Below are 14078 nucleotides of genomic sequence, written 5' to 3'. Positions count from 1 at the left end.
AGGTAACAGTGGTTGGACTGTCATCTTTGGTTGGGTGTCTTTCACGTCACCTCATGGTACAACGCATAAATTTGAATGTTGTTTGTTATCATCCAGGGGGTCACTAAATATTGTGATCAAAAGTCCCAATAGTTGCATTTCCTTCCTGAGCTGAATTAGGTCACAGAGCGGCTGATATAACAGTAGCTTGGCACACTATTCAGGACGAAATGGGAGATGTAAGCAAGGGAGGTTAGTCTGCTTCTTAAGAGAAATATTGAGGTGAACTGAGAAATGCTGGGCGATAGAGGCAGGGAAGATGGAAGCAATGAAAAATGGATATGTTGCATTTTTTACTACATTCACAAACTTACCAGTGTCCCACCTTTTATCCATTTCCACAGCCTTACGACAGCTTGCCTACCTCACAGACTTGTTTCTTTCAACTGAGGCTCCCACCTTACTCCAGTCAACTAATCATGGCAGAGCGTTTGCGCTATGCAATCAATAATTGCAGGTCTATAGATATGGACAATTATATGCTCTCCCGGAATGTGGACAATGCAGAGGGCTCAGACACAGATTATTAACATTCTGTGAACAAAATCATCTTCCTTTTACTGCAAATAGTGCCCTAAGTCCAATTTGTTGTTGACATAATTTTATGGTAACCATAGATGTTTTAGGAGCATAAAAGCAGTTGTTAATAAACAGTGGCCACATTTTAGTTACTCTAAATGTAACAAAAAATTAGATGTTTTTATTTTTTTGTGATTGTAAAAAGAAAAAAAAGAAACACACAAAAAAAGAAGTATGATCGATAATTTTTTTCCTCCTTTTTTGGTCACTTTTGATAAGTTTGCATGGAGACATTTGGGTGCATTTTTGTTGGGAATAGTACATTTGTAAGCCCTCCCAGTGAACATGAAGGGTTGTACATTGTGTATAATTGTTCATTAGCAAGGGCAGTTTTACATGAATATTCACATATTTATTTTGTTCTAATTTGAATTGCCTGTGCAGGGTTCCTTATGAAGAGAAAAATAAAGTAAATTCAAGAATTGGTTGCTTGGATGCATTTGTGAATCACGTATTGTTTACTCAGTCTTCACCCTTCGTTTTCTCTCAGGAAATGATCACATTACCATGTTTAGTCAGGACGTGATTTTTGGGGCACCCTGAAATGTTGATCTTCTGCTGTCTGATGGGTAGGACTGTGCCCTGCGTTCTTAATGTGTGTTCAGGTGTACTGCTATTTATACCGTGTACTTCAATGCAAGTTACAGCTGTACGTGATTCCCTCTTGGCTTTCATTTGGACACTTTTCCAGAGTGTTACTCGTTGACAATAATAACATACAGCTGCTGTGACTCACAGACAGAGTGCCAATAAATGAAGGTGGCAGGATAGTGGTTGGAGCTGTGGATTTTATATACGTTCCGGGTGTCCGCCTTTGGTAAAGTAAACCACATGTATTTGGTATCTGTTGTGGCTGTGATTGTTTTATAATCAGCAGAATTCGATAACGTTTGTGTTTGGTTATGGCAGGGATGTGCTATGACAAAGAAACATTTACTCACTGTCTTAGCAGGAACCAGGCAGTAGCATGAAACACCCAGAGGGGCCCTTCAACCAACAGTCAGGAGAAGGAGGGTAGGGGCACTGAAGTCAGGCAAGTGTAGTTTCCTGCTGCTTCATGTTTCAGATTGGACTGAGGTTTCCTGCATCTCATTACTGTGTTATGGAGGGGTATATTCACAACTTGGTTTAAATGTTAGGTGTTGTGTACATATATTTATGTACATATGCACTACAGAAAGCACTGTATTACTGTATACTGGACCTCCTTTATGTCCTTTATCCTTTTCCAGTTTGCTAGCATTCCTTTTCGAATTACCCTTGTCCTTTGCATATTCCATCTTAGCGTGATTTGATCTAAGTGCTTATTTTCATTTTATCCATCTGTTTTCCCTGCCGTGGCACTGTGCACGCATTCCTTTCAATCTGCTGTTTGGCTTTTTTTCTGTTGCTCAGCCATCAAAGTGAGACTGGAATTGTGTTCACTCTTACTGCACAGCGCTGCTTAGACATAACTGCATTTGAAGGTAAAGAACGCACTGACTCAGCTCTTCTGTCCATTGGAGACAATTTTGAAAATTATGTCAGTTTAAGAGTAATTTACATACGTGAACATCTGTGTAGATAAAGGAGAGAAAATATTACCAGCGTGTATCTGCGTTCTGTAGTATAAGTCATGTATGCTGTAGCCTAAGTCATCCATACCTATATAGAGGTATACACACATGCATGCAATAAAAAATGCAGGCAGCTCAGTCTTGTAACTTGCTAATGATAGAGTTGTTGCAGTAGGCTGCTGCAGGGAAGGCTGTGAGCTGTTTCAAAGCATCATCACTTCCCCTCTGCTTTTTAGCACTGGATGAGACGTGTCTGACTGTAGCAGTGGTAAGAAATGCCTATCAGAGGTAGGAGCAGGTGTGTGACAATGTGCTCATTTAGTCCTCTTACAGATTAATGAAGTACAGAACGTGATGTGCTAAAAGCATTAAATGCTACGTGTAAATAGAGAAAAACAACTTGGAGAATCTTCGTCACAAATACTGTGCTGGAGAAGTAATGTGCAGGAAAGTACTTAAAAGCTAAAGGCCTCTTTCTCTTGTAGAACATGAGTTCTATTTGCAGCTGATTGTTTTTCACTGTGTGTGTGCAGCACCTGCCCTTTCTTTATACTTAACTCTGAAGCAAATGCTTCACGTGTGTGTGTTGGATTTTCACGCACTCACACACACAGTGTCGAACTTTCACGCACTCACACACAGTGTCGGATTTTTCCACACACTCACACACATTTTCTAAGGCTGTTGCTTCTTGAAGCCCTAATTTGTTCCTGATCCTGTTTTTCACTTGGGATGATTTCTTTTCTCCCTCCTGCTTATTTCCATTCACTTTTTCTTTTATTTCCCCCTCCAAATACCTAATAATTACATGTTGAGCCTTTCTGGGCTATCAGACAGCTGCCTAGCACTTTTAAACATGCAGGCAGACTACAACAGAGACAAGACGAGCACCCAGTCCCTGAGACAAGACTCCTCTTGGACCTGGCAGTGCAAGTGTTGGCTCAGCCCCCTGCCCTGCAAGGCACAAGTGTCAGTCATGCAGCAGACTTAATTAGTTCCTCTTTTTACCCTACTGCCAACACGTTCTGTGTTCTCACAGTGAAAACCGGGAGGTTCTTCTGGTTGTTGCTTTTCTCCAACTCCCATTTTTAGACTTGAGAAATTGAGTTCTGCGTTGTGTGATATAAACACATGATTTTTCAAGGAAAATCCAATGCTGAAGTGTTCTTTCTTTATAAGGTGTGTGAATTCTTGCCTTTGTCCAGTGAACCCCTTAGAGAGAAAACATTTATTTGGACTTAAACCAGAGTGCGTTACCCATGGGTATCTGAAGTAGTGCTACAGCAGGGGTGAGTGGAAATCAACCATCCGTACAACTTAAAGCTGAGCCATTTTTCTGGACGGTTTTTCCAACACTGGCTTTTTTTGTGGCTTACTGTCTGGAATCATGTTAGCACTTCGCTCTGCTCTCAGTGTTACTGAAGGCCGTTTCTCCTTAACTCTCTCCAGACCACTCTGCGTTATGTTCCGGCAGAAATCCACGTGCAGTGTTTGCAGTGATCCCCCATAGAGGATCGCTGCTTCTAGCGTCCGGTCGGTGATCCGCGCGCAGTTTTCCAGTTTGAGTGTCTTGAGGCTGGGGCAGTTCTTGAGGAGAAGCGAGAGGCAATCATCTGTTACATGGCCACATCCTGAGAGGGTCAGAGATAGCAGGTTTGGACATCTGAAACGTAATTGTCAAGGTGAGATGAGGGAAGAATAGATAATATACAGAGCTTGGAGAAGCCATTGTCTTGAAGAATAAATACCATGTTGGAAAAATACTTCTTCAGGAGGGGGTAAGAAAGCATGAGCAGGGAGGGACACAAATAGGCCTTAAAGCTCAGCTTTACCTACCACAGCACTTATTCATCTTCTTCCTTTGCTTTTCCTATTGCTGTCAACACCTGTATCTCAGTTGGCACAGAGAAGGGGAAGTGGAAGCATGCATAAGCTGATGAAGACCCCCCCAGAGGTCATGGGTTCAGGTCAGAATTGATTTGGACAAGTGAAGCTTTACGGGCATTCTGAGTGTAGGCACTTGTGATTTTATGGGGATCTGTGTGTGCACTGCAGCTCCTTGGCTTTACTGAGTGGGTGCACAAAGGTGTGCAGGCCACTGCCGGTCTTGCTGCTACTGAAACGCACTGGGATTGGTTCTAACTTGATGCAGGTTAACACTTTTTTTCTTAGCTTCAGTGCTACAGAGCAGCTCTGTTAGAAGAAACAATGTGGTCTGAGAGTTGTTTTTCCATAGTGGCACTTCTACTGTAGCTTTTAACACCCATAGACAGACAGATATGGTTAAATTCCAGTACTAAAGGAATACTGTTTAGTAATGTGCTTGTTTTTATACATTTGCAGTGTGAAACCATGCTTTTCCCTTAGGGGCTCCCCCGGACAATCCTCTACATTGACCAAATGTTCCAGCTGAGTTAAGCAGCTATTTACTAAACAGTATTGCACTTTCCAGTATTAATTAAGCATTCTTCCAATAAAAGGAAAAAAAATAAAAATAGGCTTAGGGAAAGACAATAAGAAGATGCACTATTGGCACTATCAAATCAACAGTAAAACCCCACAATCCAAGTGCTGTCTGTGCCCCGTTTGGGTCAGGCAGGTGGTACGGAGGTGAGTCATCCGTTCTAAATGTTGTGGTTTCAAAGCAGCTAACGAACTTGTACAGTAATGCAGAATTAATTCCACACCCACAGCACACACAGACCTACCTGCTGGCAACTTCTAGCAAAAAATCAGTGACCGTGTTCTCATGTCTGCTACAGAAGTCTTTCTGGAGATTGTTTTTCATCCAGTCCTCAATGTTACACACCTTGACTCTCTCTGAATACCAGCAGATGGACAAGTATTTTAAAGCAGGTCCCAGGAGATAGTTGTGCTTCTGCAGTTCCACTGGAGAGTTAAAGTTCAGTAAAGACCAAAGCACGGGATCCTGAAACACTTCTAGCAACGTGTGACATGTTTTTGCTAAATTTTTCCTGCTGTTTTTGTCCAGAAAGGAAAAGAGATGCAAGAGGCATTCCCGATTCAGCTGGGTTATATGCATAGCCCTTATGGCGCTAGGGAGCTGACAGCCTCCTGGCTTTGGAATGATGGCAGTGCTGGAAGGCGCTGGGAGCCCCACAAGGCTGTTGCTCATATATGGTTGTGGAATGGTGTTTATTTTTAGCCAACAGCTGGTGCAGAAGTTAAGAATGGAGACAGGATAAGGACGTAAAGACACGTGTTAGAAACTGTTGTTCTGTTCCTTCGAGGGAATGGAATGAAGGAAACAGCAGGAGCTGACTTTCACAAAATGCTTCCTTATAAGGGACTTGCTTATGTATTTATTTATTTTTAGGTAAGCCTGTTACACTCAGCAAAGAGCTCATACTGTGTTAATGAATGGGAAGGGGCAGAGAGGGTAGTATTGCTGTAAGAGGAACCTCTGCCAGCCTCTCACATTCCATCATTAGTTTTTACAGCATAGGGTAATTTGGTCCTTTTTCATTAATGAATTGTTCTAAGGCTGCACTTCAGCCTCCTGTTCAAGGATGGCCACACTGGAATTTAAGAGGCTCATTCAAAGAACTCCACTAACAGCAGATGCAGGGTTGGAATTAAAAGCAGTAACAACCAGTGACTTTCTGTGAACGAAACAAGTGCTTGATGGCTCACACCCATGTTCTTTCTGTCCAGTGACATCAGGGTTAAATAGAACCAAAGTTCAGCTTCTGCTTTTCAGTCTGAAATGGCAGCTTGAATCTGAACTCTGACAAAAGAGTAAAATCTATGTGCAGTCAGCAGCAATTTGGTTACCTCTGATCTCTGCATGATGAGTAACGTGCATTCCTTGTCCACAGCGGCTCAAAGTAAACAACCAGTGGGATCAGTGCAGTTCTTTAACGTTAGTAATTTTCTTCTGTAAACACTAAGTTGTGCTTAATGATGGCCTCTTTCATTTCCTTTCATATCCTTTGTCATTGAGCATTTTCCTTGGACTTAAAGGGGTAGCCCTGCTTCCTTCCCACACTCAGATACTGGCTATGGCCAGTAGCATCAGGACTTTATCAAGCCACAGAAGAAGACAAGAGTCAGTGATATCACGTAGCAGGTAAGCCGGTCACTGGGAAATAGCAGCTTACGTGGTATGATGCTGGGAATTGTTCTGTGTTTTCTCATACCAGCTTTTCAAACTCACGGTCTCTCCCTACTTTGTTCTCAGTACTTACCTTTGCTTTTGAAAAGGTTAAAATAGTTGAGGCTACTCCAGAGTCGTAATAAGCACAGGAATATTATTTTAAGAGAAAAACATAAGCAAACTTATAAGTCACCACTGCTGGGAGGGACTCTCGCAGCACACAGAGGACACGTAGTATGATCTGACTGACTGTAACAGCTGTTGTATGACAAGACTTGGTGCAGCTGTGTCCTCTTTGGGTTTAAATACCGGGTTCTGACAGAGGCATTGAACAAACTGAGAGCACTGCAATGTTCTCAATTCTGTTCTTCTCTGAAGTTAAAATACTCTGCCACCCCTGCTCAAATTGGTGAACGCTAATGATACTCTGACAGCCTGCAGAAGGACAAGAGAGGTTCACTGCCTAAGGAAAAAGAGACACTTTAATGGCACATTTTCCATAAACACTGTGTGAATAAGATATAATTCACATTCATCCTGGACATGCTCCAATAACACACAAGATGAGCACAGTCAGTGATCCTCACTAAAAATTACACACAATTTTAATGGTAAACAATTACAACTATGGCACTACAGTACTTGAGGATATCCTAAAGCACATTGGAATCAGTTTTCAAGGTGCTGATTACCTCATCAGTAAGACACAGACACACCAGCAATGAAACAGGGGGAGGCTGCTGAACACCAGGCATCACGCTTTCCACTGCTTTAGCAAAATCCACATAAATGGCCTCTGCTTCTGAAGCACATTCATTGCCCCCCTCCCCACGTTTTAAACACGGCTCACACAGCTGTTAACACCTGGATAAATCCCTTCTGCCTGCGCCACGAGAAGGAGCTCTGTCAGCGCTGTCACAGTCTGCATCATGCCACACTAACTTAAATGCTCAACACAGCAGAGCAGGCGTGTTCTGAGAGCTGGGCATTCTGCATTTCCGTTTGACTGGTCAGGTCTCCAGTTGTACACGTACATGGCTAAACAGTGACTGACAAAAAAGGATAACTCTCCATCAGACAAATTAGGGTGAAAAACATGGCAGTCTCTGAACTGCAGAGAGCAGCTGCTGGCAGAGCAGCCACAAGCAAGACAAACTCTCGCCTGTTAGTATGTACTATGATCAGCAGTAAAGTAGAAACATTTGGCTTAAACAAAATGAGATATCCCTCCCCTCCCACAAGCCAGTAGATAAATATAGGATATACAAGTAAGGTTAAAAACGTAATACTAGGCCAGGTGCAGTAAAGGTTACTGGTTCAGTGCTTACTTTTTTTTTTTTTCTTCTGACACCACACTGAATAGAATACAGTGGATAAGCAAAGTTCTCCACCAGGAAGAGAAATACTTGTGTTGCCACAACAAACTGTTCGTGCTGTCCATCTGGTTTTGCAGTGGGAGAAAGTTAAATTAGGAAAGGGTTTACAATGTATTTGCTCCAGGAAAGCATATGGCTAAGTCCGTGCACCAGGTGCTGCAAGAACAAGGCTGATGAGCTCGCACTGTGTTCCCATGGCTGCCTCTGGCATGGAGACCATGCTTGATACCCTTGCCCAAGACCTTAATTAATGTTACAAAGAAAACATTACTGAAAGTAAATGCTTCAGTGAGAAATTGGTCTGACCCCCAACATGAAGAGAAATAGAAGCTGCTTAAAACAAGTAAGTGAATGGCGCTGAAGATTACAGATGAAGCTCTTACAGTTACAGAAAGGCACATTTACATCACGATAGTTTGCAATAATGCTGCGTACATCTGACTCCTGCCAGCTGAGCTGCTTCTGGCCCACAGCTGGTTGGGCAGTTTAAGGTTTGTATTATCCAGACTAAGATGCTAAAATGCAATGCAAGCCGAGCAGCATGCAGACATAGATGGAATTGACTTGACACCCCAGCTGGGAGCAGCAGGGCTGCCCTGTGGGCTTTAAATGCTGTAAAAAATATTTCACATCCCACACAGCAGTGAAGGCTGACAAATGTCACCATCTATTCCAATTAGAGAAAATTCTGCCTGTATGGAACTGAGAAATGGGAGTTAAACTATCTGCAGTTTAAACAGTTAAGAGTTCTATTTACTGTTCATCTCCAGCAGACAATATATCTATAGATATGACTCCCATTAATGTATCAGATCATCACAATAGCTTTTTACTAATGTTCAGCTCACATATTCATACACAATCAGCAAAATATCATTTTCTGCAGCTTTTATGTGAAGTCAGTCAGTCTCTCCTGGTTGAAGATCTGAAAAAAACACAAGGCTGCCATTTGAATGGAACTCACCTGACTGTGATTTCGCTTTGTGTTCTGTCAGTGTACAACTGCCAGGTAGCACATAGCAAGGAAACAGGAGCTTAACCACCTGCACTGAGGTTGAGCCATACAGTACAATTCATAGGGAAATTTGTGCTACATTCTATGTCTTTCTAGAAGGATTAAATGAAAAGAGCACTCACATGTTCAACTTCAGTTCTCAGGTGTTTCCAGGCTAGTATATTCTACTGCTACTATGCTGCATGTGAAGGACAACACTATTCTTACCACCAGGCTTTTCACATTGCAGGAGCATCCAGTTACTGGCTGGGGGCTACGAAGGGTGGGGAGCAAGGAAAGCACTGAAATGTAGCATTTGTTTTCTGAACCCCTGGATTTTACAACCTGGCTTTTTCTGACCAGCTTTTCTAAATCTCACTAGCAGAGATTATCTGACTGCCACTATGCAGCGGAAGAGCAGAGCTGAAAGCTTTCAAAAGCTGTCTTCCTCCATTGCATAGTCGGGTCTAACAAATTGCATGATGCCATTCTGTGTCAATCTTTAGACTGGAAATGAAGATCCCACACTGGACTACAGAGTAACTACTACAGCTTACCAGAATATGCTCCAGAACAAATAGTTCCGGGTTACCCACCAGGCTGTTTTCCCTTTAGTTCATAACTGAACTGATAAAAATTCATACCAAGCATCTCAAATTCCATCTGCTTCCTTTCCATTTCGAGTGAACTACAGGCACTGAAGCAGACAGAAGATACTCAGACCTAAGGCTGTTCTCAGAACCCCACACTTAGGGGCTGAGCTCCCAGTTCCCAGCTGGTAAGAGCTGAAGTCCCACTGCCAGGAGGTCTCTGAGCTTTAAAGCAAGGAAGAAGTGTTTGTGAACAGCCTTCAGGATTACAGTCTAACAAAGAGGCAACTTTGAGCAATTCAAGTCAGATTTGAAAAAAAAAAATAATAAAATACATCAAGACAATTTAGATGTTTCTGTTTTAAGGTAATTTTTAGAAAAGTTTTAGGGGAGGGAAAAGCATATGTGAAGAATACTTGAATTAATCTGCAGTATGGATACAATTTAACCAACTGTTTTTATTTACAACAATTCATGAAATTCAGCAGCCCGAATACACACCAATATAGCAGCTATAGAGCAATTACCTGGTCTACTTAATGATGCCGCATCTCATCTCTTCTGCAGACAAAGAATGATTGGTCAGAGGTTACGGCTTACTTTCTTGCACGAGGTGCAAGCAATTCCTGGATCTACATAACAGCTGTGAGAGCAACACAGTTATAACTGCCCTTTGTGATGAGCACATTTGTCTTGCTTGTAAGGAGAACAGAAAGCTTCTCTGATGTAAATGTGCCTTTAGAAAGTGAGAACTGGAAACATTAATATAAAAAAAAAAGTCAAATAACTAGGTATTTCATGAAACTATATATATATAAAAATTGAGTTATCACAACTAAAGCAGCAAATCAAAATCTGCTGAGGTTTTCTGGTATAACTAAAAAAAAAAAAAAGTTAGTTTGTGTCCAAGATCAGTAAGTCAAATGCTACCACTGACATGACGAAACTAAAACCCACGAGAGGAAATTGAAAAGTGCACAATGAAATTAATAGTCTTGGATCAAGTATTTATGGAAAAATGGAAATGTTTTGTCCCGTGGACTCGATAAGTGAGAATTAAAAGGAGGTATTAAAGTTTATCTGATCCAGATTTGGCTTGCCGTTCCACGTAGAAGAGGATGTAGGCCTTTGCCTTTACCACAGTCTCCTCGTCGGTCAGAGTTACAGTACTGTCGTTGAAATGGAACCAACGACCTTCGTGAGCTGCATACGCCGTGTAATGTCCAGATCCAACGCTGTTGGCAAGGCAGGGAAAGAGAAAGGACAATCAGAAAGAGATCAGCTCATCCTGTGACACGTTTGCTGTTAGGTAGTCATGGACTAAGAGACTTCAGGAACCAGAAGAAGAAAGGAACTGACAGCGCTCTACAGCAGGTGGTACGATTCTTCCTTACTTCATTTGAGGAGCTCTAAGTTCTCTGAATTATGGTTTCATGACGAGTTAAATTTGGGTTTTGATATATGAACTTCCGAGCATGCCACTCATTCTGTGAAAAAGCAAGGCTTTCTTGCAACACAGAACTTCCACAACTGCCTACAGTGAGGTCAAGCATTAGCTATGGAAACTGTACTGTGCTTTGTCTTTACTTACCTTGCCTACTGAGGTTTGGAGAAACATCTAAATTTAATCAAGAGCACCCACAGCAAAACAAATACCAGACTAGTGGAAAGAAGTCCCTCGAGAGCAGTTTAAGCAGACCCAAGGCTTGAAGCCATGTCTTGAATCTAACAGAATATATCCCCTCAATTTTCATCCCCTGCCACTCAAGACAAGGCCTGCTCTCACTTGTGTACACTGCTGCAACACACACTTAATGGTTCCAACCATCTCGTTTCCGTTCTAACCACAGCCAGCTCTCCCTCCACATCTAGTTTTCCTTGGACCCCAAAGCACCCGTCAGATGCTGCGCTATGAAGGCAGCCTTCCAGACTCATCTTTTAAGGTAGCCTGCCCTCTATTTCAAGCACAAAGAAGGCTTCTATAGGCAATGTTTCATTTAGTATCCTTGAATTAAATTTGGCTATCAAGGATTTGATTAATATGACTTAATTTCTTAAGAAAAATCCCTTCACAGCTAAAGAGTGACCTCTTAGAACTACAGCTTCATCCCTGGACGGTTGTTCTGCCACTAGTACACTTAATCTCAACATTTCTGTCCACAGTTGTGAAACAGGAAAAAAAAAAAAAACAAGAAAAATCAAACCTAAAGAACCCACACTGAGCAGTTTTACTTCATACAAGTACTCCTCAGCTTTGTGGCACATCTATTAGCATTCACTTTGAGATTTTGCTCCTGTAGGAGAAAAGGCAAATACAGAGTGATTGCTTTCACTGTGCCACTCTCACACGTGTTCCAAACACACGCACTCTGGCATAAATGCACGTGTGCCTTCCAAACTGAAGAGAAAAATAGCTTTGCTTTATAGTAAGAATGTCAAAATGAAGCACTAACTTCTGGAAGGGCCCTTTATTCACAGTGTTTGTTTTAATGCCTTTCGTTCTTTCACTTTAGTGATTACTGCCAAGGGGAACTCACAGGAATAACTACATCATAAATGCATCTGTCTGACATTATTTCAACTTAGTTCCACATAAGCTTGTAAATTACTGTGTGCTTCCACCAGCAATATATACAGATGTTCAACAGGAGAAGAAAAGCCTTAAAAAAGTCAACATGTAATTCAGTGGGGATATCTCTGCCCTGAAGCAGGCTTACTCCGTGTACTCACCCTGAACCATGATGCACAACAACAGCTGCAAGGTCATAGAGACAGCTTTCTGGGCCGCTGTTTTCAGGCTGCAGTTAAAAAGACAAAACTCTTCAGATTTCAGTGATACCTGCTGTAATTTGTAACAAAGACATACATGATGGAATAGATTTCTCTGGGAGGTTTCCGTGGGAGTCTCCATACCTCCAACAGGTAACATTTCATGTCTAGGCCTCGTAAGGGAAACTCAACGTATGTATCGACTTTGTTTCTTAGATATGCTGTCCAGTGAAATCGTTTCAAGTGTAAGCATAGCACCTATGGGATTAATAAAATAAAACAGATGCATTAGAGGAACTGACTGAACTTACTGCTGCCTATCTGGCAGTGCTGGTGTTGGTCTAGGAACAGCTGAGCAGCCATTTCCTCTGACACGCTGCCCTGCTATTACTTTTCATGTTTGTACAAACCTTTGGTAGTTTCTGAATCCAGAATTTTTTGGTGGACTTCTGTTTCTTTTTGCATTTATGACACATATAGAGCTCCGTCTCATCAAGTTCTTCCAGGTCTGTAAAACTGCGAAGACAATCTAGAAACAGAAACAACACATACCAGATCTGAATCAAGATTACAGCAAAGATCTTTGTAGCATAAAATGCAGCAAACGCAGCAACATCAGTGTGTGCCTGCCTTGCAGTCCGTCTCGTTAATCTATGGTTGTGCACCAACAACCTGCAGCTGTGGCACATCAGCAGGTTCTGACAGGCAATGCTCCTTGCTCCTTTCAACAAAGTGGTTTTTGTACCTTTTTCTACTTCAACATCCAATAAAATCAGCAGGTGCCACAAGTCATAACCTGGCTGACAGCCTGGCTCCCAGAACAGGTGACTGTACACCCCGGTTGTTAGTGAGCTCATTATCCCTCTTACCTCGTAGTGTGCACATTGGTCCATTTTCTTGATTTTTACTACGTTTATTTCTGAACTGACTTGGAATATCTAGCGAAAGGTCTGGGAAAACAAGCACACAGAAAGAGCTTCAGAATAAAACAATGCTTAATCCTTCCGTACTAAAACTCTGGTTTGGTCATATGACGTGAAGGAATCAACTTTCAGATCTGGTTTCCTACCTTGTATCACCCACTCCTCATTTATTTTTTAAGAGCCATCTTACCTAGGAATGGGTCGAACTTTCTAGATTCTGTTCCACATATTAAGCAGTTGACTTCGTTCTGAAGAATGCCTCCAAAAATGGCTGTGACAACAGTAGAGGCTCCATTTCTAGGCAAACCAGAACACAGAAGAAATGTCAGAGGTCTGGTTGGGGCTTCACTAGTAATACCTCACACAAGCACTTCACCACTCCTAGCTGCTGCACAGAATTTAGTCCACAAACAGGGACTGTTCATCCACAGGGCTTTCATCCATCCAGAACTGCCTACTGCAGGTATTGAGCTGCTGCAGCGCTTTGCCTTGTACCAACAGGAAACATGAACTGAACTGCATACGCTTCACACAGATGCTGAGTATTTTAGTGCTGAAGTACTGGGTCCCTCTTTATCATCCAAAGCTGATTCTCACAAGGTGCCCTGTGACTAAGGCCATTTCCAAACAATTTCAAACAAAAAACTCTTCCCTTGTAGGTAAGGCTTTTGTTTGGAAACTTCACCCTTCCTTGCTGCAAGTATTTTGGACTCTTTTAAATCAAGTTTCTACATCTCTCCCATTTTTGCTACCAAAGAAAGACAGCTTATGTTGCATTAAGATATGCTAAGCAATATTTACCAGCATCACCCTGTACACTTTTGTTACATTAAGTTTCTTTCTGAATCTTTTCAGCAGATCAGGTGATGGTCTCACAGCCCAGTGAGAACAAACCATTTTATGTTTATTATACAACTTCGCAATAACTTCTAGTTTGCGCTTGTAGTTCTGCCGCTGCAAGCTTGCAAAAACCCATGTTTCATTATCAGTGCTCCACCCATAACTTAACAAGCAGAGCTGATATTAACTGTAAAGCAGAAGGAAATGGCTGCCCAAATAAATGGGCACTCAAGAAATGAGTATTCACAGCATCCTCACACTGCAACCATTAAAGCACATACAACCACACTTTAAG

General features: G+C 41.9%; 3 protein-coding genes across 48 annotated transcripts in view; 1 reads left to right on the top strand and 2 right to left on the bottom strand.

Annotated features, from left to right (window-relative positions):
* Nucleotides 1–1040, top strand: part of HERC1 (HECT and RLD domain containing E3 ubiquitin protein ligase family member 1) — a 98632-nt gene extending 97592 nt beyond the window's left edge. For all 26 annotated transcript variants that reach the window (XM_085515739.1, XM_085515755.1, XM_085515744.1 and 23 more), the window contains one exon: nt 384–1040. In XM_085515739.1, coding sequence (XP_085371865.1) covers nt 384–569 — 186 coding nt within the window. In that variant the 3' untranslated portion in view covers nt 570–1040. The remainder of the gene's footprint in view (nt 1–383) is intronic.
* A 2347-nt stretch (nt 1041–3387) lies between these two features.
* FBXL22 (F-box and leucine rich repeat protein 22) lies at nt 3388–6668 on the bottom strand. The gene is made up of 2 exons (XM_015872305.3): nt 4883–6668; nt 3388–3837 (listed from the first exon to the last, which is right to left on the bottom strand). Exons 1-2 carry the CDS (start codon nt 5308–5310, stop codon nt 3492–3494), a joined length of 774 nt encoding a protein of 257 aa, XP_015727791.2. The 5' UTR covers nt 5311–6668; the 3' UTR covers nt 3388–3491.
* Nucleotides 6669–6755: 87 nt separating this feature from the next.
* The window catches only part of USP3 (ubiquitin specific peptidase 3), a 78157-nt gene continuing 70834 nt past the window's right edge, over nt 6756–14078 (bottom strand). For all 21 annotated transcript variants that reach the window (XR_014934414.1, XR_014934413.1, XM_085515788.1 and 18 more), the window contains 6 exons: nt 13134–13240; nt 12890–12970; nt 12431–12549; nt 12165–12278; nt 11982–12049; nt 6756–10486 (listed from right to left, as the gene is read on the bottom strand). Coding sequence is in view for 19 of the 21 variants with exons in the window: in XM_085515788.1 (XP_085371914.1) it covers nt 10321–10486; nt 11982–12049; nt 12165–12278; nt 12431–12549; nt 12890–12970; nt 13134–13240 (655 nt within the window). In the remaining 2 variants the exon portion in view is untranslated. The remainder of the gene's footprint in view (nt 10487–11981; nt 12050–12164; nt 12279–12430; nt 12550–12889; nt 12971–13133; nt 13241–14078) is intronic.

This window comes from Coturnix japonica, chromosome 14, assembly GCF_054131305.1.
Source record: "Coturnix japonica strain WE chromosome 14, WE-NBRP24, whole genome shotgun sequence".
NCBI lineage: Eukaryota > Metazoa > Chordata > Aves > Galliformes > Phasianidae > Coturnix > Coturnix japonica.
This window is presented reverse-complemented; position numbering and strand designations above follow the sequence as displayed.

What these genes read in the sequence shown, in the direction of transcription:
- FBXL22 (XM_015872305.3), bottom strand. Translation starts at nt 5,310, where the DNA reads ATGAGCAACAGCCTTGTGGGGCTCCCAGCGCCTTCCAGCACTGCCATC. An exon ending in TTGCTAGAAGTTGCCAGCAG is followed by an intron (nt 3,838 to 4,882) that starts GTAGGTCTGTGT and finishes ATTACGTTTCAG; the next exon opens with ATGTCCAAACCTGCTATCTC.